Raw genomic sequence first — 25,823 nt, forward strand, 5'->3', positions numbered from 1 at the left:
GACCCATTTTTATTGTTGCCTATGTTAAATACGTTTTCACTGTCTGTGGATTGTAAACATAAACACCAGACTGGTATTTAATGCACAGACGTGCTGTGCGTTAAACTGACCCGGGTCCTTCTCGCACAGTAAAATTCTGAGTTTGTGTGAAAAGACCAGAAAGAGAATAAACCTTATGATTAAAAAACAGCTCATGTTCTGCTTCTTCGATGAGACCAATCAGAGGCAGGAATCCATAGGTTGCTGTCCATGGTGCTGAGTGGTGGCTATTAGGAGAACCCTCCAAAACCAAATGCTCAGACTGCAGGATGGTACAATGTTGGTAGACTGCGCCACCTAGCTTACAAAATACGCATGTGCAAAGACATTTAAACTATAAAAAGCCTTGAGTGTATCAAACTGACAAAAGATGAACCACAGGGAATTTATGACTTTAAATGATGCTTTCTTTGTTTTATATTGATTTTATATGTTGTACCTGAGGATTCGTCATGACACTTGTTAAATCCTCAACTTTGTTTATTAGTAGAAAGAAGACATTGGCTTGGGAGAGAGAAGTATACATATCATTTACTCATTTATTGTAGTATATTATCTACATAAAGCACAGATTCCTCATTCCTCATATTTCATTATAAATCAATGTTGGGGTTATTCACACAGCCCTTTCTCTTCCATGTCACTGTCTCAGATGTATTATTTAAGGGTGCTGGTTAATTCCTGACAAAGTCTCAAACATTAAAGACATGTCAGCCAGTGCAAATATGGATTTTCTAAATGAAAGATCACAAAAGGTTATCTTTTAACCAGGTTTTCTGGTTTTCATTCTAGTTGTATAATTCTCTGTGGAGGTAAATTAACCTTGTTTATCAAGATGGAGGGAGAAATATGTCCTATTTTCCTTTTGCACACAACAGACTGGATGTTGACTTGCAAACTTTTACAAAAGGACTGCACTCCTATCACATTTCTGTGGGAAGGTGAAGAGGAGGAGCCCATGAATATTCACATGAACATTTTAGTGGCTCAAGACAACATTTACATGACATCGTTTTCTCACTGCTCCTGAGATTTTTAGGCTTCTTTCACCTTTGTCACAGCTTTTCCTTCTCTCCCCAGCAGGGGGCCTCAACCCAGACTGAAATGGTGAAGTGCAGGTTGCTCTGCCCAGCAACTGCTCAGGGGGCTCAGACCTCAGGGGACCAAAAACCCAGGTTTACTCCACATAACTTCTGTTTGATTAATAAAGAAGAAATGCGATGCATAAAAGTCTAATTTCAACTTTGATTTGTGTTCTTCTGTTCTTCTTGGTTGAAGTTTTCTTTTATCAAAGTGCTTTAACACAAAATGATTTCAGCTCTAGTACTGCTTTTTTATTTCATCTTCTTTTATTATTGCTCTACATTTTTTAAATGATTTATTAACTCTGTGGTTGTTATATTCAGTTTTTAAGGTGTCACTGCAGTCCAGGGACTACACATGAAAACAGCCTCTTCTAATGTGTTCTTATTTAGTACTTGCATTCATTAAAATGAATATTCCCCCATGAATGTCTTGTCTTATTTGCATCTGTGTTGCATGTCTTAACTGATAATTCAACTAATGAAGTAGTAATAATAATTGATTATATTATAATTATTCCCCTTTTCGTGTTGATTTGCAGGTTTAGAATGTATTCATTTATTTACTTTGTAATTGTAATTTTTTTTCACATAGCATTGTCTAATAATATTGAGCAGCAGCAGCAGCCTCAGCATCACAAAAACAACATTAATAATACTGATAACAATACTACTACTGTTGATACTTCTACTACTACTACTACTACTACTAATAATAATAATAATAATAGTAATAATAATAATGATTGTCCTTTTATTGTTGATCTGCACGTTTAGAAATTATGTATTTATTCACTTTGTAATGGTTAGTAAATTGTAATAATAACAACAATAATAATCATCATCATAACAATAATTATAATCATAACTGTCCTTTTATTGTTGCTCTGCACGTTTAGAGATTATATCTATCAAATTTGCAATACATGGTTTTAATATTAAAATGTTATAATCTTTCAATAAATCCAATAAACCCACTAAAGATACAGGGAATCGAGTCTCTGGCAGAAGCAGCGAATGGCGCTCGCACCACATAAAGTGACGGGTCACAGAATCCACCGTAACACCGGCGGTACATCCGGGTGACGGCGCAGCGCAGACTCCCTCCCCGCTGCAGCTCACTGCGTTTCCGTAGCCAGGCTGCTACCCGCTGAGCCCTGCTGGCTGCTGGGGAACCGCGCACGGACCAACGACCGCCGATCCCGATCGAACAACGCCAAAGCTGGACGCGTAAATGGCGGATTAACGCTCGCAGCGGACAGGACCGGGCTCAATCCGTGTTCGTGACTCGGGGTTTTTTTCCGGGGGAGTGCGCTGGCGACACCCTCCGTAACATGTGAGATGTCCCCAGTAAGATTTTAACTGTGCGTTACTGCAGCTAACTAGCTAGCGGCTACCCCCCCTCCTCCTCCTCTCTATCACATTTATTTATGGTGACTGGTTCGATCTGTTTTCTCAACCGTCTCGCGTCCCAACCGGAGGAAAATGAAGAAGTTCAACATCAGGAAGGTGCTGGACGGCTTGACAGCCTCGTCCTCGTCCGCCGCTCACTCCGGCGGTTCCCGGGAAAGCGACGCCGTGCAGGAGACTCTCCAGTCGGAGCATTTCCAGCTTTGCAAGGTGGGTTTTTTTTTCCTCCGTGAGCAGCGGCCACCGTCACCGGGACTGTTTCTCCGCCGAGCAGTCAGGTGACACCGGCGTGACCCAACCGCTGGCGTTGTTTTCATGGTTCCTCCCGAGCGGCTGTGCTCAGCGGGATGTTTCATGACCCGAGCTTCATCCACTAACACCTCGGGAACAGTAGCGCACATATTAAAGTGCTTATTACGCACACAGCGGCTCTAACGCGGTGTAACATGCGACCCGTGGCCGCGTCCTGCGCTTGTTCCCAGGCTGTCACAGCTGCATCCACCGCTGTTTGCACTGCACTGAATCTCCGCCTCAAGACACGGTTGTTTCCGTCACTGTAACCTAACCAGCTCCTTGCTAAAGCAGAGAGTCCAAGTTAAAGTGGGAAGCTGACACCTGAACGCAACACTCGCGTGTCCTTATATACACTGGAAGAGTTTGTAGTTGATGTAATGTCTGTAAATGTAAGAGCTCCAGTCCTGACGGGGATTTAATGTAGTGACAGTCATAGGTGTAAAGTCACTAAGTCAGTGGCAGAACTTGGATTTTTTCTAAATCAGGGGCCATAAATTACACAGAGGGGCCAATTCCATGTTCAACATTCATGCACAATTCCTGATTCAGTAGGTGCACATTGTCATTCCTTGTTATAGCTCTGCAGCTTTGAGCAAAGCCACATGTCTATGAATATTTTATATATATTAAATATATCAAGCACATTGTGTCAAAACGCTTAGAAAAGAAAAAAATATTAACAAATTGTCATATCTATTGATATTTATAGTTAGTAAATGATACTGAAAAATATACATGGGACATATACATACACTTTGCCATTTTGTAGTGGTGTCCGAATGTTTAGTGAAGCGTTCTATACCCTTTAAAGTGCACTCATTGTTTCCCACAATGCATTGTGAAAAGTAGTGCACAACCGATGGTCACCAACCGAGCGATATATACCATCATGCATTGCGCTGGTGGCGGATAGACGTGAGGAGCGAGGGCAGCAGGAACAGCCTGACCTGTCGTACCAATGTGAATACGAGCAGAGCAGCATATCGCAGCACCAACTGCAGCAAATACGTTTATTTCTACATTTAAAGATGGTCATTCAATATGTTTTCTTAACCTTAAAGTATTAATACTAAGTGTGAAGTAAACGTTTAAACTTTACTTTTGGGATTTTCCACTGGCGGACATTGTTGTACGTCATAATCCTACGACAATGATGTTATTACCTCTGCGCCGAGTAGCGTCCGGGAGCGTTTTTCTTCTTTTCCCAATGAGCTCACTACAGTGAAGTAGGACATAGGAAGCGAGTGATTACAGACACAAAGACAGATTCCTCAGGGGCTAATCAGATTTCAGCTGGGCCCTGTGCCCCCTGACCCTGCCCTTAGATCCGCCCCTGCACGAAGTTAATTCAAGTACTCTGGTACTGGTACTTTAGTACTTCCTTTTTTATGCGACTTTGTACTTCTACTCCCACAATTCAGAGGGAAATGTTGTGCTCTTTATTCCCCTGCATTTAGTCGATAGCCATAATTAACTTAGAGTAAGTTTGTACACAAGGAGAAGTATAATAAGCTTATAAAATACACATTGAATAGGTAAGACAATTCAAGCAGGTATCTTTTAAAGTCTTTTTCAGTACAAAACACCCTCTTTGTGTTTCAAGAACCACAACAAAATATATTATCTATCAGGAAGTCAGTAACATTTTGGTAAATATCAATGTCCTCTGTCCAGCATCTAATTTTAGATTAGCCTCAGCTAAATTTGCATTCATTTTTACACCCAACAAGTCGAGCGGATTTCCCTCATCACTTCCTGTAGATTCAAATCATAAAGGGATCTCTCAGGACCAGTATAGCAGGATGAAGGATTACCAGCTCCTTAGGTATAGATATTAACATGTGAGTATTGTTTTAAGAGAGATTTACAAAAACGTCAATCTGTTCTTGAAAGTCCAGCCCACGATGATTTCTTCAAACTGTTTTTCAGCCATGTAGGGTTTATGAATCTATCTGGAAAAGGTCTCTGTTGTGTGAATTGTGTTGAACATCTCAGAGGGCCAGCCCACCAGCTCCTGCCCCAGCTCCTGCAGAACAGGTCAGGCCCCCCGGGTTACGGGGCCATGGCTTAACCTGTTACATAATCCTGCTGCAAGTTGCACAGAGCTCATGGGTGGCTGGGCAAGGTTTCCAACCTGAAACAATTGAGTTATAGATGTCCGGTGATGATAATATTTTTGGTGGCCCGAGCGCTGCAAGATCCTGGCTATAGAGTGCACTCTGCAAATGTAAGCATTAGGATGGAATTAATGAATTACTGATGTTTCACAGGACTGAGCCTACACACATGGACGGCAGATATCAGAAAACCCATCCTGTCCCCATTCGCACTAATGTTTATGCTTTATCTAATTTATTTCGAGAACCAGACAAATTTTCCACATTGATGGATTACGTTTTTGGATTATTATAATGTTTTTTTTCCACTAATACCAGCATGACTGTGTAGCAGATGATTGATTAGCTGACTGGAGGTCTAATATAAATTCTGCTCCATCCTCCAGACTGTGCGTCATGGCTTCCCATATCAACCATCCTCAATGGCTTTTGACCCCGTGCAGAAAATCTTGGCCATCGGGACCCAGAACGGAGCTTTGAGGCTGTATCCTTTTTTTTTTTTTCACAGGAAAATGAAGTGAACCAAACAAGGAAAGTAAAGCTTGGATGACTCCAGGGATTTTTTCTTTCTTACATCCGCCTCCCCCTTGTACACACACACACACACACACACACACACACACACACACACACACACGCAGAAACACACAAGCACAACAACACACTCGACACATGTCTAACTTCTAATATCCTTTCCGCACACGTCATGTGACCAAGCTGCCCCTCAGCGTTACACAAGGTCTGGGGGAATTCACACAGCAAGTGACCCGTCTCTGCCTCCTGTCATCCAGCGCAACCAAAAGAAAATCCATACAGCGCAGAAGGGAAGTGAAGGGCTCAGAGGTAGAGACTAGCTAGGATGTGTTTCTGTGCAGCCAGCAGCCTCCATCTCCTGGAGCACCCGGGCTCATTAGTGGTATCTCTGCAGTAGCATGAACAGCTTCTCCGCCATATGCCGAGGAGCCAACCTCATCAACTGTGCTGCCCCGGCCTGTGCCAGGATGCCACTTCATATGTGCTGTAAACATCACTGGACTAACTCAACACACACACACACACACACACACACATTTTTGCAGCAAATCAAGCAACTTCCATGAGCCACAGCAACGAAACTGCTCCTGGATTCTAGACTATAAGATGGTGCACATGATAGTTTGCTCACAGGTGCTATTGCTGTTTACAACTTGTCTTCAGGGTTGGTCTATTTGCGTTTTAAACACAGGGTTTCCCTTTGTACTGATATCCTGCTTGGGAGGCCCATCTTCTTTATTTAGATTTTCATTAGAAGTAGCTCTGTCCTCGTCCTTATCCACTTTCCAGATTAAGAGAGCCTTGTGTTTACAGGGCAACTCCCAGAACACACACACACACACACACACACTGCTTCCATGTTGTCCTAATGTGCAAGGTAGAGCTGATGGGATTACTGTCATTCAGGCAATTGGTCCATTTATCAAAAGACAGGCTGTATCGATCCAGCTCATTGCCCCTGGAGTTTGGAAACGCTGCCACAGCTCAGTAGACATAAGCTCAATGAGGTGTCTACAAGCAATAAATGTCTGCTTTTACAAGATCTGTCTCTACTACAGTGTTTTAATCAGTGTGTTACTGTAGACGCTGGCCTGCGCTTTCCAGCGGATGTGCACTTAGAATTTGGCCGTTACGAAGCAAACTGTTGAGTGGTGTTGGTAGATATCTGTAACTTTTCATTTTTTGCATGTTCAAATTAAATGTTTTAATTGCGTATTTTATTTAAGGGAATGTCCAAGTTTGTGCAGGACTGAAAATACTTTATACACGTTGAGCGGCAGCTAGATGGTCATGCGACAAGTCAGTAGTTTGTGTTGATGAACTTCTGTGGCAGACGCACTTCCTCTTTCTTTTCTTTTTTTTTTGCAACATCAGTTCATTTTGTAGGCTAGCATGATCAGACTTCCTGCCTTGATTATTATCAGCTGAAAACAACAAACCCCAACTAATGTTGTAATGTTGTAGTGAACCACACACGGTTTATCAACTGGGTAAGTGTCGATGTTCTAGTTGTGTAACTGTAGCGTGTGATGCCTTAACCTCTTACGAACAAAGTGAAGAGAGAACAATGTGTTCAATCTTGGTTAAAATCATAATTAAGCAGAGCTGGACGACAGTATGTAGAATAGATCATATGTTTTATATTCGCCACATGCACAGGGCTGCAAATAACATATTTTCATTATCCATCATATGTTATTATATTATATGTTAGAGCACATGGTGATGAAGTCAAATTGCTTCTAAGTTCATATTTTAAAGGTGGAACCAATGAACATTTGGTATTTTTACTTGGAAATAACTTTCAGAAACCATTGCAAATGAATTTTCTGGCAATCTATTAATTGATTAATTTATGAATTGACTATTTACTTTATGATTTTATTTGAAAATATGCCATATATCTTTTGACGAACAGATAATGACATTTACTTTTTGACTTTTTGTTTCCCTGCTCCACAGGATGTTTAGTTGCATGTAAAGACACAGTTGTTGTCTTGTGACTCAGCTTCCTTTGCTCAAACTATCTGAGAAGCTTATTTTGAACCAAGGAAATAATACGAAGGGAAACTTGTATTGTCTTGAGGAGTCTCAACTGATGGACTAAAGTTTGTGTGATGTTTGTACCTGTGGTTTAAGCATGACGGGAAGTTAAAACCCTATTTGCTCACCACAGTTCTAGAATCTTGTTTTTTTGTCTCAGTAATTTCCTGCTAAACTAGAAAGTATCTAGTCACAGCAGCTCCTTAACACACATCACTACAGACTCAGTTCCCTCAAGAAACTTCAGGTTCTTAAGAGGTTTTGCTCGATTCTAATTTATGCACAACCAGAGGCTATCAAACAAACCTAAAGCCTCTTCCTCGGCCACCGTGGGCCCGAGGAGACGTGATTATCCGTCAATAATTCTGACAAATGTTGTGCAGAACCTGCGGGACCAGGAGTTAATGCTGGACTCTAAAGGTCACGGGTGAAAGTGAGTTGAGTTGCCGGCAGGTCTCGACTGGCGCCGACTTAGAGTCTTTGTTTGCCTCCATCCCTCCTCCGCAGAAGTGATGACCACAGTTGAGCCTGTCCTCAAACGGGCTCCTAAAACCCCACCTTAGTTTGTTCAAGGTGCTGAGGGATTGTTTGATCACAGCTCGGTTGATCCTGTTGAGACGCATTATGCTGTGTCAGCGAGTCAGATAGTCAACGCAGCTGTCTATATCCAGAGCGTTTCTTAGATTATATGTGTGAGAGAAGCAGTGGCTCTTTTTTTTTGGGAGATTGTCTCTGTGATTAGATCTCAGGCTGCTTCCTTCTCCTTTCGTGCTGGTGTGCAAGACTCTGTGGTCTTTCTGTTAAAAGTGATCACAGGCTGGTTGAAACAGAAAACCATTTCCTTGTTACACTGCCTACATTCCTGAGCTGTTTGTGAAATGTTTTTGGAGTTTTTTTGTGGGATGCATTCAGTCCTGGTGCCCATGTGGCAGTGCTCCACAGTCTCCAGACATCTACTGGTGGCTGAATGGGTGGCCCGTCTGTTTCGTTTTTTTTTAAATGGATATATTTAGTAGGCGGGGATCCTCTGACCTGAATGTAACCGTGCTATAGAGAGGGGAGAGTTAAGTTAATCATGCTGCCGTCATACTGGCTGACACATGTGAATAAATCAGGCAAACAGGGCCCACTGATTTTATTTTTAACTGGCTATTTCCATGTGTTTCATGGTCTTGCCAGTGAAGTTTTAGGAAGGTAAACAGAAAACGCCAACTTGAAGTTAGTTATCACAACAAAGATCTTGGGAACCATGTTTTTGATATGAAAACATCTACAGCGAGCGCATATTCAGACAAGCATTGTTTATTACTGCATCAGATGAGCTACATTGCTTATGTCTGTATGAATGTCACTGGTATCTGTCCAGTTTTCTTTGACCGAGCCGACTTTCAGCTTTGGCCGCGCTGGTGTGGAGTGCTACTGTCAGCATGAGAGTGGTGCTGCTATCATCCAGCTCCAGTTCCTGATCAACGAGGTTTGTTGTCATAACTTGTTTGATATCTCTCCTCCTCCTCCTCCTCCTCCTCCTCCTCCTCCTCGCTCATTCACTCCCTGTCTATCTGTCGTTGTATGTTGTTGCTCACAGGTACCGTAGACACCGGGGCTTATTCAATGTTTCCAGGCCAGTGAATAACTACAAAGTTATGTGAACTGTGCTTCACACCAAATAAATGGTGCTGCTGGTTTTGTGACCTAAATGCCTCTGTAACAGCTGCGTAATTACTTGCTTATTATTCTGTACAACCATGTAAAACCTATAATAAGTCACAAGATAATAATAATCATAATAATACACATTATTTTCACAGCTCTTACATAAGGACAAGTTGATAAAATGAGAATAAAATAATGGAACATGAGAAATACAAAGACGTAGAATGCTTTGTGCATGCTCACAACAAGTCCTCTTCTTCCCCACAGGGGGCGCTGGTGAGTGCCTTAGCTGATGACAGCATCCACCTGTGGAACCTGAGGCAAAAAATCCCAGCTATCCTGCATTCTCTCAAGTTCAGCAGGGAGAGGTACGGCAGCGTGTTCCTGTCACTGCTTCTCTGTGTGCACTGACACCGCGTCAGCCTCTGAAGTGTGAACACAGTTTGGAAACAGCCGGCCTACACTACAGTTCTCACTGTCTAATCAGCTGTTTTGTTGCCGTCACATCTTGAGAAAATTATGCACGTGTATCTTGTGATTTTGCCTTTTAAATCCGGCATTCATATGGGGAATAACATTAGATTTCTGTAAATTTCATCTGCAGCTGCTTAGCTTTAAAAAAAATTTTTTTACAATTAACAGTGGATCAGATTACCACTTGTCACAAAATAATGGTAAATATATTTATATAGCGCTTTTCTAGTGTTGATAACCACTCAAAGCGCGTTATGCCACAGTTTTGTTCCCAGCCGTCAGGGGCTGGTTCACGTTAGAACTGGAAATGGAGCCTGGGATCAAACCACCGACCCTCTGGTTAGTGGACGATCCCCTCTGAGCCACAGCTGCCCACTAATGAAAAATGAAGGCTTATGTGGTTCTGTGTCATTCACCACTACTTATAAGGCGAAAACGAATCAGTTGCATTTTCACTTTTGTTCCTTAGGTTAAGAAACTCAGTTAATGCAACTTTAATATACAATATGTAGACAGATAAACAAACACGATAAAACACCTGTCACCTGCGTCTGTAGACACTGTGAATGTGTTGCATTTCCACCACTTGAGAAAAGACAGCGGTATTCACTCTGCTATTCCTCCCCACTGGTCTATATATAGTCTGGCTTCATTAGTGTGACACAGAGCAAAAGACTTTGTAATTAAATCGTATTCACCCGCTACTCTTTCCAGTTGGACCAGCGTGATTAGAGGGCGACTCTTTAATGGGAATGAGTCATGAGATAATGAAAAGCCTGGTTGTGTTGTGATGGCTCCTCATCTCCTCTTGCAGGATCACATACTGCCACCTGCCCTTCCAGAGCAAATGGCTTTACATCGGCACAGAAAGAGGAAACATCCACATTGTCAACGTGGAGTCCTTCACTCTCTCAGGCTACGTCATCATGTGGAACAAAGCCATCGAACTGTGAGTCTGTATTTCATACCTCTTCCCCCCCCCCCCCATCCAGGTCTTTGCTTACTGGCCATTTGTTTGTCTTCTTTGTGCAGTTGTTCTTTTGTCCCCGTTCAGACCAGGTTTTAACATCCATCCTGAGATATCTGATCACAAGTGCACAGCTCTAGGACAGTTCACACCTGGTATTGTCCTGAATGCGTCTCTTGTGACCATTTGTGATCGGATCTCACTTCCCTGCTGTATATGCAAATACACACATGCGTCATTTATGTCCACGATGGCCAAACAATAATAAAACACAATGTAAATGTGTGTGTGTCAGTATGAGAGCAGGAGAGAGCAGAGTCCGGAGAGGCTAAGGAATTAATGCACTGCACATAGCTTTACAATAAACTAAGGTTTAATCTATTGGAAAAAAGATTAAAATTCACTATGTGTTGGGATGTATGGGAAACCCTGAGAAGTGTAAAAATAGTGCCGTGGGGGGGGTAATTATTGTAATAATTATTATTATGCAAGTAAAGTTGGAAGTGGACCATAAAGCTGACAGCTGTATATCTGATGAATCTGTGTGTTGAAAATGCCAGAGAGCTGCTTGGCATCAGTCTCAGAAACAGACAGTGGAGATGTGGGAGATGTTTCTGGTCGTCTGACTGTGAAAATGATGAAAGGAAATAGCTCCTGGCTATAGGGTGAAATTTAAAACACAATATTCTTATTTGAAGAGTTGTCCGATCTCTGGTGGAAATGTCTTTTCAGCACACGTTCTGCTTCATCGTTTTTAGTCTGTGCAAACTGATGGATTCATATTCCAGGCCTCCTGCGTAGGAGAAGAGAAAAAACTTCTCCGGTCTTAATGATCACAGTAAAAGTTGAACTCATCAAACTCAGTTTATACTTATTTGTGATCAAGTAAAATATGCTTACCTTCTTTTTCAATTTTTAAAGGTTCATGTTTGAAGCTGTTTTATATGAGAAAAACATTTAGACTAGAAACATTCTGTTTACATGAATGTAATAATATTATTTTCTATCAAAACACTTGTTTATATATGATCTATGACACTAATGACTGGAGTTTATGTTCCAGTCCGTCCCTGCATTTCTTCTTCTCTACATCTTTGACTGTATCGACTCATCAGCAGCAATGAGATCATTAGCGGCTGGAGCCAGACCACATTCAGAGGCAGCAACACTGTCTTTAGGCCAGACCTTCACTTCCTCTGTGGCCCTTTGCTCTGTTGCCACGGTGATGCAGTCTCCACATACTATAATCTCTCACAGACCCTCATGTGACCCTGCTCTCCCTCCCTGTTTGTCTCTCTCACATGTAATGTCCCTGTCCGTGGTGCACTGATGCACATTTTCATTTATGATAATCTTCATGCTCAATCAGAGATTCTGGCTGTTATTATTTTTTTGTCCCTCTTTGAATGTCCTCCCTAATTGCTTCCCCATCGTCCTCTCCTTCAAAAACACTAGAAATGATGTTGGACGGCATGTTGCAGATACATATTACTTTATTCATCATCTTCATACACATGAACCCTAATTTTCGGTGTCATTTTTCATTTGCCTTCTCTGTACAGATCCACGAAGACACACCCAGGGCCTGTCGTGCACATCAGTGATAACCCCATGGATGAGGGAAAGGTAAATTGATCCTTTAGCGCCACAAAACCTGCACAGAACAGACACAGAACAGATTCATTTCTATTTCTATGTAGTTGTGAATTCCAGATGGAAATTTCCTGTTTCCATCTAGAAAGACACCCTACTAGATCTGGATCTATATTTGGATCTGCGCCACATTGGACACACTCATAGATATCACTCCCTTAAACATGTCTGATTGTATTTCATCAATATCCATGAATTATTCCTTGGGAAATTTGTAAAAATTTCAAAAAACGCCCTATCTTGTAATGTTAAAGAAAGTGGGGGAAAACATTCCTGGATCTGCCAATTTGTCCAGATCCATGGCAAAATTGAATGGGTCCCACCCTTCCACCAAGTTACGTGGAAATCTTTTAAGTCGTTTTTGGGTAATCTTGCAATCAAACAAAAACAAACAAACAAATGGACAGGGGCGAAAACAAAATAATAAGCAAATTGATATTTATAAATGATATTTATCTCACTTGGATGTGGTGAACTGAAACTTCTTTCTTTTCTTATTAACAATGAAGCTGTTCTCTCAAAGAAATTCCTCAGGAAATGAAATACTGCACGTAAAATGTTTCTGGTGTACATATTGATTCATTGAATTAGATACAAAAGAAACTGCAGGACCTGCGAAGTAAAGTGTTGCCTCTGCTTAACATGTTGCCTAATCTGATGAAACCTTTGGACATCCCAAACCGTGATGAAGCAGCCATGTTAAGTCAGGTATATGAGCAGAGGGGTTTCACAGCAATCAACTGAGCTGTGCCTTGTGTTTTCTCTTCTTATTGCAGCTTCTGATTGGATTTGAATGTGGTGTAGTGGTGTTGTGGGATTTGAAGTGCAAAAAAGCTGACTACCGCTATACTTATGATGAGGTAAGACATTATTTCCTTTGCTCTCAGTGCTTGTGAGGATGTTTGTTGTGGGGTGGTTGTCTCGTGGTACTAGGGGAACCAAAAGAGTATTAATCCGCCTCTGGATATAGTCCTCAACAAATACACAGTTTACTCCAGCTGTTGTAAGAAATTATTTTCTAACCCTTTTTAAAGATGGAGGTAGATATGTGTGACTTGTTTTTAAATATTTACCTCTACAGTAGCAATAAACCTGGGAAAGCGAGAGAGCATTTGGACGACTTGTTTTGATCTTTTAATTTAAATCTTTTGACAGCAAGAGAAATAGGAAACCAGCCTTAACCATCAAATTAGCTGAACACAGAGCTGCTGCTAATCTTCCTTTCTTTTATCATTGCTCTGCTGTAAAATGTTAACGCACTCTCTGTTTTACGCTCTGGTGATGTCTGCTGTGTGTCTTTCAGGCCATCCACTCAGTCGCCTGGCACCATGAGGGAAAACAGTTTGTTTGCAGCCACTCCGATGGCAGTCTGACCACATGGAATGTACGAGCCCCAGCCAAGGCTGCACAGATCATCACGCCACATGGTTAGAACTGTTGTGCACACACAGTTGTATTGTTTATACAACACACACACACAAGCATGGTAATAGGAGCATGTATACACAGTTTGTACTCTGCTGGTGCAAATTAAAGTCTAGCGCATTTTTGACATTTGTCCCCCACCAGGAAAGCAGCCTAAGGATGGAAAAAAACCAGAACCATGCAAACCTATCCTGAAGGTGGAGTACAAAACAACGAGGGCTGGGTAAGTGTGCTGGTCCCCACCCATCCTGTGTCTTAACTGACTCTGGTTTGAATCCATATCCTGTACTGAAACTGGCCTTTCCTGTTATTCTGTCATATACTCTGTCTGCCGTTCAGACCTGTATCCTTATGCTGGTGGTGGCAAACACTGCAGTCTTGTTTTTATGTTCTTGCAGACTTTGTTTTGTTGCAATGATTAAATTAATGATTTTCATGTTATGATCACTCACTGTTTAGAACAATTATCATCAGCTGAAGAGTTCCAGCTTGTCAGGGTCACAAAGTTAAAAGACAAAACTTTCCTGAAAAACTGTGTCATCAAATTTTTCACTGAAACTGATCTAATTATCTATAATAACTACGTTCACACAGCGGTCCCAAGTGGCCCCGAATCGGATTTTCTTCTCCTATATGACCCAGATCTGATTGTTTAATGACAGTGTGAACAGCACAAACCACATTTTTCCGAATCAGACTTTCATACGTGGCGCTAAATCAGAAACAGATCAGACTTTTTTTAAATGCGACCTCGGTCTGAACAGCCACGTGACCCGTTTTCAAGAATTCAATGGAATTCAAACCAACATGGAAGACAGCTGTGACGGAGGTAGTCAGTGGGGGGACAGTGAGGGTTTAGACCTCATAAGTACTTGGGGTGACGTGTCTGTACAAGCAGGGGTCGTATCAAAGAGTGTTTGAAAGAGTGATCAAGAGAAAAATGTAACTGTAAACGCTCACATCTGTGGCCTCCATGTTTATTCCGTACACAGCGGACTGCCTGTGACGTCTTGTTGTTCTTCTGTGCATGCGGGTCACATCAGGGCCATGACCAGTTCACATTGGAATCTGACTCTGACCACATTTTAAAACAAAATATGAAAAGCTACATAAAAAAATCGGATCTAGAAAAAACAGGAACAGGGATTAATATAGATGTCGCTGTAATTAAAAACATTTTTTAAATGGGGTCAAATCATTTACAGAGAAAGCACAACAGAAACACTCTGATGTCCCTTTTCAACCATTTCCCACTGATTAGACCCAGTAGCTTTTCACCTTCACTACACACTGAAATATATTGAGTGAACAATTAAAATCTGTGTGTGTGTGTGTTTCCTGAACCCAGGGACCCGTTCATGGTCCTGTCTGGAGGTCTGTCTTACGATACAGTGGGGAGGAGAGCCTGTCTGACTGTGATGCATGGAAAGAGCACCACTGTCCTGGAGATGGACTACCCCATTGTAGATTTCCTAACGCTGTGTGAAACTCCTTATCCAAATGGTGAGCTGCATTAGTCCACTCAGTGTCTCACAGTCTGTGTGAGCTCAATGAAAAAAATGACATCATCATCTCTGTTAATTTTGTGTTGTTTTATTTGCCAGACTTTCAGGAGCCTTATGCTGTGGTGGTCCTGCTCGAAAAGGATTTAGTTTTAATAGACCTCGGACAGATTGGGTAATTATTCAAATGTCCAAATATAGTTTGAGTATTTTTGGTATGAGTCAAAGAATATTGGTTTTATGGAGCAATCACATTATAGTGATACGAAGTATAAACAAGATGCTGCTACTGTCCTGTACATCTAAAGTTGACAGACCTGCACGTATGATAAGGTTAAGTCTTATTTTCCAATCCCGTTTTTCTTTGCAGGTATCCAATATTTGAAAATCCATATCCTCTGACTATCCATGAGTCACCAGTGACCTGCTGTGAGTACTTTGCTGACTGCCCTGCTGAACTTATCCCTGCACTTTACTCCGTCGGCAGTCGGCAAAAGAGACAAGGTTACAGCAAGAAGGTAAATTGGGTTTAAAATACAGTGGACATTGGAATTTCATTTTGAAGGCTTTGCACATTACCTGGTTACTCAATTTGGCAAGATGGCTGACTCTTGCTCTTATACCCCAGCTCTGATTTCCGCCTTGCAGCATACTTTTTTATTGGAAATAAATTAATGACTAATATCCACTAAGGTAATATGATTGCATTTGATAATTTGAAGTTGTTCTTTCGCTCACAGGAATGGCCCATGAATGGTGGAAACTGGGGCCAAGGCACACAGAGTTACCCAGAGATCATAATCACAGGGTTAGTGATCAATCAAGAAATCAATACATTTGGGATACATGAATAAAATCATTTGAATCATATTCATTTTGTAATATAATAATATCTTTTTTTCCAATGTTTTCCCTTAAAACAGACATGCTGATGGGTCGATCAAATTTTGGGATGCTTCAGCATGTGAGTAATTTTATTTTTGGCTACATTGTTGTCTATAATGGTAACAGAAATATTAATACTTGGTGCAGAAAATTAGTGAATGGTGAATATCCCTTGTTCATTTGAAAGTTGTTATTATTCTTGAATTCAGTTTGAATATTAGCTTGAAGCAGCTCATTTCACTCATTTCGAGCGGGACATTTAACAGCATTGTTGTATTTAAACACTACAGTGTCATCTGCATAGAGTTATTCGTGGTTAGCCCAATTCCCGCTACTAATTTTTCGTGGCACTTCTTTTATCCACTTATTCTGCAGTGGAACTAATAATTTACTTCAACACACTTGTAGCTACAATGGGTACATCAGCTGAGGTAGAATTTAAGCATATCTTTCTTTTACTCATCTCAAAGTAATGCTTCAAGTGCTGTACAAGCTGAAGACTGCCAAGGTGTTTGAGAGGGCTCGTGGTAAAGAAGAGAAGCCGAGCACAGATATCGTAGACGAGGACCCATTTGCCATCCAGACCTTGTCCTGGTGCCCTGAGAGCAGGATGCTCTGTGTGGCCGGAGTGTCAGCGCACGTTATCGTCTATAGATTCAGCAAGCAAGAAGTCACCACTGAAGTTGTGCAGGTGACAAAAAAACATGCCGACTAATATTTTTGGACAAATATGAATGATTGAATCCTTAATCTTGAAACACTGTTTTTATCCAATGTTAGGAGATACATGCATATACAGGTGTTTTGAGGGGTGAAGGTTTAACAACAAGCCTTTTTTGTGACAAGTCATGTCTTGTGTTAAGCTCCTGGAGGTGCGGATGCAGTGTGAGTTCAGCTGTGTGGACTCTCCTGATCCTGGGGGGGAGCAGACTCCCACCCTACCAACCCCAGGAGCTTCCTCCAGCCCTCAGGAGACTGAGCTGCCCACTCAGCACTCAACAGGCAGCAACTCCTCGGATGGACACCGGGACAACCTACCCTGTCTGCAGTATGGACAATAAAGTTTTTAATTAAAAAGAGATCAAATTGAGCCAAACTAGCAGGTTATCACTGAATAGACCAAAAAGAAAAGGATCATTTAAGTCATGAAGTCGTCTATTCACTCCTTTTGCTCATATGCTCAATTCTTGACAGAGTTTTTATATCAGTACACCAGGGGAAATTGTAAAAATGATGAAAAGGCTTTGACAATATAAGGGTGGACGGGAGAATAACAACAGTATTGAAAAATTATGACTTTGTCAGTGCGGCTTACCCGAAGGGCGATTATTTATTCCGGTGTAAACCGTATCCTGCTGTGTGTTTGATGTAGGGTGCGGAGCTCCCCGCTGAAGCAGTCTCCAGGCTACCAGGTGGAGCTGGTGATCCAGCTGGTGTGGGTGAGCGGGGAGCCACCTCAGCAGATCACCAGCCTGGCTATCAACTCCTCATATGGCCTGTAAGTATCTAAAGCCCACACGCTTGGTATTATGACCACACATGTCCTGACTGGTGGTTAAGCCTGGCCAGTAGCTGTTTTTGTGCTAAATGTGTGTGCATACAAACAGTATGTTGTGCCTGCAGATGTCAGTTTGGCGTAGGGGGGAAAACAGCAACTGAATCCTAATTTCTCTCGTGTTTCAGTGTTGTGTTTGGAAACAGCAACGGCCTGGGTGTGGTGGACTACCTCCAGAAAACTCTGCTCCTCAACATGGGCACCCCCGAGCTGTACAGCCCATCTGACCCCTACCAGAGGCAGCCCTGCTCCCCACGCAAAGCTCGGCAGCTCTCTGGAGGTGAGCTGCTGTCTCATTTTCACTCTATATCCTGCCATCACCCTAACTAACATGACATGTTAAAATAATGTTGATCGTGGAAATATAACTCTATTCATCAGCAGCTTAGCTTATATTCCATTGTGTTGCTATCTGACTGAGTGGGTTGGGGGAGGTGGAGCTGACTCTTGGCATCCACTCTTTACTTCGCACTACGACCACCATCCCCTGCAGTAGCTCCTCTTCCTCAACAGGGGGCATCACTGACAGATTCTCCATCTGTTCATTTGGAGAGTGAAAAAACAGTGGAACCTGTTAGTGACCTGTGCAGTCAGTGGATGCTGCATCATTGCGGCTCTGCTCTAATTAAATTATCTTTTGATTTGTTTTGAATGATAAAACAGGACATGAGCCTTGTTGTTTACCTGCTTGTTGTTGCCGAGCTCTTTCTGTCTGATCATCGTCTTGTCACTCACACTTTGCATTCATTCTTTTCCTGTCTCTGTGCTCTGCTGCTAGACTCAACACTCTTCGATGTGGGTTCTTTAGTCTATGCAAACTGTAATGATACTGTTTGAAAAACGTTTTACTGTTTCATCCAGCAGCAAGTATCTGAGACTGTCTTCTCATTTACACTCATGATTTCCAGTCTTTTCACTGTCTCACTGTTTTTACTCTTTACTCTCTCTGTGATGTGATAAAGACAAACCAAATGGGACATCTTACATGTCCAGGCTTTCTTACTTGTATACTGAGTCTGTGAAAAAACTACGCTCACCTCACCTCAGTAAGTCTACGTATGTCAGAGTTAACACCCCCCCCCCCACCACCCAGTATTGTTTTTAGCATTATTTGTCACCCTTTAAGCTTTTCCCTTTTTCTCCCAGATTTTGATATAGCGCCCTCAATTCTCCAGAAGCTCACTAGTGAGATTTATTTTAAAATACTGTCTGTAAGCTGGGATGAAATTCTATGACTTGAGGGCTCTGTAACAAAATCAGGTAGTGTGTCTTTTAATCCTGCCGCCTGTTTTACTAGACAAACAGTGACACCTTGAGTCAACAGATTTGTACTAGATTTGTGAACTCCCTGGGGCTTATTTACTGAACTGTAGGAGAAGCTATTCCTGCCCTTGTTCAAATGAGTGATCCTTGATTGTTTTCACTTTGTGTACTGTACTGTAGGAATAGACATAGCTATAAGAATAGTTGCCGAGAGAAGTCTAAGGCTACGACTTATTCTACCATGTTTAATCACCATGCTTGTCGCTCCCACAGGACTTAGCGAGTCCAATGATGGATCCAACACGACAGAGGACCGCTGCAAATCACCTACTTCAGGTAAGCTTTAGTATTTGATACAAGAAACAAATCATTTTATTATTTTTAACTACATCCGTCCAACTGCTGCTGTTTATCATGTAGGATCTACCTCACCATGCAATTCAGATGATGAACGAAAACAGAAGTTCATTGAGAAGGGTATTGTTCAACGCTGCATGTCCCCTTTGATTCAAGCCTGATTAGAGCAGCTGCCGTTACCTGACTTGTCTTTTTGAACCTTGTTTCCAGTGAAGTTCAAAGGCAGACGCTTTTCCAAGACGGTTGCCAATGACTTTGGTACTGTATCCTCATCCAAACGTGTTTCCTCTGATCACTTTCTCTTTCTCTCTGACGGTGATCTAACCACACTGTGCCTTAATCTGACTTAAATCTGTGCCAATGAAAGAAAGAAGTGCTTTGGAGGAATGTTCTTTTTCTTACTAATCACATGGTTTTGGGGTTTCGTATTGATGACGTATGACAATAATCAGGACTCTTTTTCAAATGCATGACAGGAAATCTTGTGAATTTCAGGCCTCAGATTTTCTATGCACAATCTACATCTCCATACTGCTGATAAAAACAGTATTTTATACAAATTGGCAGATGATACTTGCTACATCTCATTTTTTACAGATTCAAAAGCATAGAAAATCTGCTTTCTGCCACCATCTTTATTGTCCTAATGTCCAACCACACCATGTGTGTTAACGTGAATTATTTCTCTTTGATTGTAGACACTTGCTGTATGTGTTTCTGATTCCAGGGCTTCGCTTCAGTGTTAACTATTTGGCTGGCCACTGACTTCCTCCCACTCTCTTTGCATAACTATGTTCACTGAATTATGATCGCCTTATTTCTTGACTGCCTCTTGCTTTGTTTGACATTGCAGACCCTCTGTGATGCTTCTCTGCCTCATTTGAATTCTCAGGGTCTCTCATCGGGTGGTTATAGATTACAACAGGCAGCATTTGGGGTCTCATATCAGAGATTGGCTCCTGGCAACAAGCAACAAGGAACATCATTAGAAGTTTAATGTTTTTTGGATTAGAATATTCCCAGAATCTTGCTGTGCACATTAAAGCTAGGGTTGGCAATCCTGGAAAAGCTAGCAAGAGCAAGGCTACACCAATACACCCCCCCCCCCCCCCCCCCCCCCCCCCCCCCTTCCTGTGACCCTCACGTCAAAGCCACGCCCCCACATTACATGAATGTGCTCTGCTGGACGACTTTTCCGTGTCTCGCTTGCTAACTTCTGTCAGTCGTCTCTGCTTCAGCTGTGACGACTCCAGTCAAACGCATTTTCTTCCCGACTGAATTAAATGATTGGTCGTGTTTATTAAAGTCCTGCGAGGGCCACAAACACTGGCTCCTTATAGAAAGTGTTTCAGAAACAAATGACCAACCCTACCTTCAATGTACAGCATGAAACTGTATGCATGTCCTCAGCAGTTGTCTTACAGTATATATCACCACTCTTAAGTATAAATCAAAATCCTGACTTTTTTCAGTTGATTGCCTGGTAGTTTGCACAGTTCAAATTATTTCACAAATTTCTTCATTAATGATTAATTAGTGAATGATTGTAATTCATTTTAGTAATGCTTTAATTCTTAAAAAGCCATTTTTTAAATCCTCTCCTCATAAATTTCGGGGTATCTGTTTCTGTTACAGCCAAGATGTCTCGGAAAATTAGCCAGACTAGTGAGCAAAAGCCAGACCTGGGTAAGCCATAAACTAAATACATTTTCTTACAGGTGTTCATCTTGTCCTTCATGTCTTCTGCTTTGTGTAATAGTTCTGTGAGAAAACTGCTTATTCTCCAGTAGCATGATGGTGTGAATGTGAGATTTGTTGTTATCCTGTAAGTTGAGACGGACACTGTCTGTGTGTGTGTGTGTGAGCAGAGGAGGGCTTCCAACGATGGTGCTCTCTCACATATAAGAGCATTAATTGTATGAACAAAGGCCAGGCAGCGTCCAGGATGAGCCAGAAGGCGGACGTATGTAGAACTAAGTCAGCCCCTGACTCCCGTGAGTGGACCAGCCATTGGTGTGGCTTGTGCTGAAGTGGGATAACTGGTACTAACCCCCACCACTGCTGGGGCTTTTTTTTTTTTTTTAATTGGTTAACATATGACACTAATCCTCTCACAATAACTCCTTTCTTTTCCTCGAGTAAGATCCACTGGCTTGACTGCACTCCACGTTAAAAATCTCCGCTTTTCTTGTTTACAGTTTTTCCGTGTGAGGGACACGCATGACGGGCGCGGTGTTCAGCCTTTAGCCTCTTTGTCACAGATCTTTTTTGTGTTTCTGTTGGGGTCCCTCATTAGCTTTTTAAAGAGGGTCAAAGCTTGTGTGTCATCTTCTGTCAGCACAGTAATGAGGCATGAGTAATTATTGCTTTAATAACAGGTCTTTCTTTGGAGTCATTGTACTACTACATGCATATCTTAGGTTTTTTGTTGTAAAATTAATTGTAGTTAAAAACAACTAAACTGCATACCTGTTTGTAAACTGTGTAACATAATATCAGAAGGCTTTCTGGTTTACACCTGATGAAGGGTGTGTGTTTACTAAACATGTTTGGAAACATGTTCTGCTAAACACATGGTGGCAGAACAAAGCTCTAACTTGATAACTGCATTTTGACTTGGTGGATAATATGGCATTAACATATCTAATTCTCATTTCTGCATGATGGAGGACTCCCAATGACCTTTCCCCTTTTCATTTCACATGAGCAATTTCCTCATTGTCTTATATTTGTGCTCCCTCCTGCTGTCCAGATGCCAAGGACAACTCGTTCACCCGCTCGCGTAGTTCAAGTGTAACCAGCATAGAGAGAGAATCTCGAGAGGCCATCTCCGCCTTTCTCTTCTGTGAGAGTTTTCCCAGGAAGACAGACAGCGTGCTCAGCCCCTGTCTGCTGGTGGGAACCACCCAGGGCTCTGTGATGATGGTGGCCCTCAGCCTGTCGCCCGGAGGGGACAGCAGGCTGCAGCAGCCGGTCGGCATCTCCTCCTGCGGTAAGAAGCTGAACTGAACCTGTTATGACTCAGCAGGTGTGGATCTGCATGTAACTGGGTGGCACTGAGAGTTGCATTAATTTATCCACAACCCTTAATGACCTCTCCTCAAACTGAAACAACAATGAAAAGACTCATTACACAAGTGTCTAAGTCTCTCTAAGACTCTAAGTGAATCATTTTAATTCCTATTTTCCAGGAACTCTAGTCAAACTGAAAGGAGGCATTTTGACGATGGCGCTGCTGGACTCCACTGCAACTCTGCTGCCCCCTTCCTATGAGCCATGGTATGACCCAAACGCCTCAGATGAAGAGAAGGAGAAGGAGAAGAGCCGGAGGCGCAGGCCAGCCTCCCCTCCCTCGTCACAGGAGGGTCCAGACCCCCAGTTCGCCGTGCTGTGTTCGGAGAAACAGGCCAAGGTGGTGGCCATGCCCTCTCAAACCCGCATCCACAAACACAACATCACAGAGAGCTCCTTCTTGCTAAGGGCTGATGTTGTGCTGATGGCCGGAGAGAACTGCATTGCCTGTTTCTGTGCTAATGGGCATATCATGACTCTGAGGTATTGTCACTGGAAGCTAAAAACCACAATAACTATCTTTGTACAACTCATTTCAAAGTGAAGATTCAACTCTAACCAGTGGAAGACAGATGCAGCTTCAAACAATCCACTGTCTGATCTTTTTGTCCTCACAGTTTACCCAGTCTACGGCCTCTGTTGGATGTGAACTACCTGCCGCTGACGGACATGCGGATAGCCAGAACGTTCTGCTTCTCTAACTTAGGTCAAGCCCTGTACCTCACCTCTCCCACCGAGTTCCAGAGGATCACCTACAGCCAGGAGACCTGCAACAACTTGCAGGTCAGATACTCTTCATCAGTGAATGAGTTTTACTATGAAACATTCATGTGACAGTATCAGATCCAGTGATGCTCAATGTGCAGAAAAGACTTGACATGTAGGTTTGGATGAAACACAAAAAACTACAGTGTTTGATCACTTGTAATGAATCTTTGGGCATCAAAATAGAAGGCATTTATTTAGCCCCTGATGTCAGTAAAGTTACATTTTAGTCTTTTTTTTTTTTTAAATACATGTCAAAGTAAATATTTTCATATCCATTGTTAGAATGTGAAGTGGCAAGGGTTACACAAAAGAAACAAAATAATGTCAGAGGCTTTGTAGGTCAGTCTGAATATCTACAGGGAATATAAATTGAAGTAGACATGTGCTGATGTTTTTGTCTTCTCCAGGAAATGCTCAGTGAGTTATTTACCCCTGTGGAGACACCAGAGGCTCCTAACAGAGGTTTTTTCAAAGGCCTTTTTGGTGGAGGAGCTCAGTCTCTGGACAGGGAGGACCTCTGTGAGTGCACATCATGATTCCCTCGGCTTCTCACATTTACATACACGCTTCCATTTGCACATTAATGTATTTCTGTTTCGATCTCCCAACACAACGGGCGTCTGTTATTTCCTACAAGTGCCACCACTCGGGCTCCAATAGCACATGTGTATTCTTTATAGAAAGAGAGCCATTGTCTGTATTTCTATTCTAAATTCCAGCTGTTGTTGGAGTTTTTAGTTTTATACCTCTTGCAAAGTCATGTGCAGATTTGTACACTATTAAATTATTCTGTTAAAGGCAGACATAACTTTAATTTATTTTGCAGGTGACATTTCGTTCAAATCACTTAGATACCATTTGATATAACACTATAGATGACAAAGTACGATTTGGCAGAAAGTCCCTTTTTTTTCCCCTTTTTGTAATAATTTTTTTTAAATCTTTTTGATAGTTGGTGAAACAACTGCAGGTAAGGCCTCGCGCAGCCTGGCACAGCACATCCCTGGCCCAGGCGGCATGGAGGGCATGAAGGGTGCCGCGTCCGGGGTTGTGGGCGACCTGGCCCGCGCCCGGATAGCTCTGGACGAGAGAGGGCAGAAGCTGGGCGAGCTTGATGAGAGAACGGCCGCCATGATGGCCAGTGCAGACTCCTTCTCCAGACACGCCCATGATGTATGTGCCTGACATTTCTTAGAGCACTTAAACCATATTTTTACAGTTTACCCTACTGGCTCTGACACTTATTTCTTTTGCCCTCAGATGATGCTGAAGTATAAAGATAAGAAGTGGTACCAGCTCTGATGGCAGCGTGTGGAGCATCGAACTCTGTTATCACCAGTGTCTCCATGGAGCTGCAGGTCCCTCTTCTTCTCTTCTCTATTTCTGTCCACGTGGTGGTGGTGGTGGGGTGGGCGGGGGGGGGGATTCTGCTTAACAGACCCATGCTTTAATTCTCAGCACAATATCATACACTCTGCATTACCTCAGTCACCGGAGGACAGCTGAGGAGCAGACACTGGTGGACCCAGCGTAACGGGAACAGAGAAGAAATGGAAGAAGAGAAGCTCTTCGGAATCTCTCTTTTCATTTCAGCAGCGAGCGCTGATGTTCACGTAGCACCAGTCCGACGAACAGGAGAGAGAGAGAGAGAGGACCTTCCATATCCATCCATCATGCGCTCATATATATCTCACATATATATCCACGCACCCTGCTGTTTTTGTTCTGAAGGAGGAAAGACTATTCTGCAAAACATGTACTTGTGGTGGCCTGATTGCGATCATTCCCCCCCCCCCCCCTCCTCCTCTGCCCTTTATGGTGTCTGCGAAACATAGTGGACTCAAATGAGGAGAAAAGTCTGATGACCCCGTGTACTTCAAAATCTAATCAAGTCAATGAAGTTGTACGTTTCTGTAGGAATGATTGTATCAGTGAAGGACTTGTGTTCCTTTGTTTTGTCCCTTTCTTAATTATTTTTGTCAGTCTGTGTTTGTCCTTTTTTGTCCAGAAAGGGCCTTTCAAGCACTTAGAGCCGTGATAAAAAATGGACAGGGAGAATATGAATCTTATTGCCTCTCACTGAGTTAAGGGCTGGTAGTACACTAGTTCATCACCGACCGATCCTTTTAAGAGCATTTTCCAACCAAGTTGTTTTAGGTGAGAGAGATAAATTATGTGTTTTCTGAGAAGTCACTTTGGTTTTATTTTTTAAAATTCAGTTATTTATTGGAGCAGTTTAACAGATAGGAATTAAATGAGTTTGTATGTTGGGCATTACATTTTTTTTCTCCTCTGGTAGTAAAATGAGCAAAAATAATGCTGAAAATGTTTACCCCCGATAACGAGTTTACATCAATCTATCAGAAAAATGAAGAGTTATTACACTGGAGAACTCCTGAAGGTCTTTATATACTTCTAGCTTTCATGGGGCTGTTGCTATGTCACGTATGAGAAGGATGATAATGTTGAAGGGCAAGACAAAGATTGTCCTTAATGTAATAAGCATAAATGTATATTTTGGTTACAATTTTAAGTTTTTTGTGATAAAGATTTTATCTATACATGATTATTCAAAGTTCTTTCTTTTATTTTATTTTTTTTCTTTCTGTCATAGCTGATGTTGATTTTGGTCTTGTTTCTCAATGTGTAGGGAAAAAAAGCATGTGTCTCTCACAGCACAATGGAAATGGTGTGTGTGTGTGTGTGTGTGTGTGTGTGTGTGTGTGTGTG

The 25,823-nt window shown here is 42.1% G+C and overlaps 1 protein-coding gene and 1 long non-coding RNA gene across 6 annotated transcripts; one reads left to right on the forward strand and one right to left on the reverse strand.

The window, feature by feature from the left end:
* The first annotated feature begins 2,174 nt into the window (after nt 1–2,174).
* stxbp5b (syntaxin binding protein 5b (tomosyn)) lies at nt 2,175–25,300 on the forward strand. 5 transcript variants are annotated; one of them, XM_034575404.1, is made up of 29 exons: nt 2,175–2,741; nt 5,329–5,426; nt 8,912–8,993; nt 9,440–9,540; nt 10,461–10,595; nt 12,176–12,239; nt 13,043–13,126; nt 13,570–13,693; nt 13,836–13,914; nt 15,040–15,194; nt 15,296–15,368; nt 15,564–15,711; nt 15,934–16,001; nt 16,117–16,157; nt 16,549–16,769; nt 16,942–17,126; nt 17,451–17,576; nt 17,762–17,913; nt 19,170–19,232; nt 19,317–19,373; nt 19,464–19,511; nt 20,889–20,939; nt 21,122–21,247; nt 22,006–22,245; nt 22,445–22,808; nt 22,943–23,108; nt 23,501–23,612; nt 24,046–24,266; nt 24,354–25,300. In XM_034575404.1, exons 1-29 carry the CDS (start codon nt 2,607–2,609, stop codon nt 24,393–24,395), a joined length of 3,561 nt encoding a protein of 1,186 aa, XP_034431295.1. In that variant the 5' UTR covers nt 2,175–2,606; the 3' UTR covers nt 24,396–25,300. The 5 variants fall into 5 exon arrangements, with proteins under 5 accessions (XP_034431295.1, XP_034431296.1, XP_034431297.1 ...); XM_034575406.1 differs by lacking the exon at nt 21,122–21,247 and having other exon boundaries at nt 2,180–2,741; XM_034575405.1 differs by lacking the exons at nt 19,317–19,373; nt 19,464–19,511 and having other exon boundaries at nt 2,178–2,741.
* Nucleotides 7,205–24,034, reverse strand: LOC117755542. Its single transcript, XR_004612611.1, has 3 exons — nt 23,871–24,034; nt 14,251–14,254; nt 7,205–7,218 (listed from the first exon to the last, which is right to left on the reverse strand). It is a non-coding gene; the product is annotated as an uncharacterized LOC117755542 (long non-coding RNA).
* Nucleotides 25,301–25,823: the final 523 nt, after the last annotated feature.

This window comes from Hippoglossus hippoglossus, chromosome 22 (genome assembly GCF_009819705.1).
Source record: "Hippoglossus hippoglossus isolate fHipHip1 chromosome 22, fHipHip1.pri, whole genome shotgun sequence".
In the NCBI taxonomy this organism is placed as follows: Eukaryota; Metazoa; Chordata; class Actinopteri; order Pleuronectiformes; family Pleuronectidae; genus Hippoglossus; species Hippoglossus hippoglossus.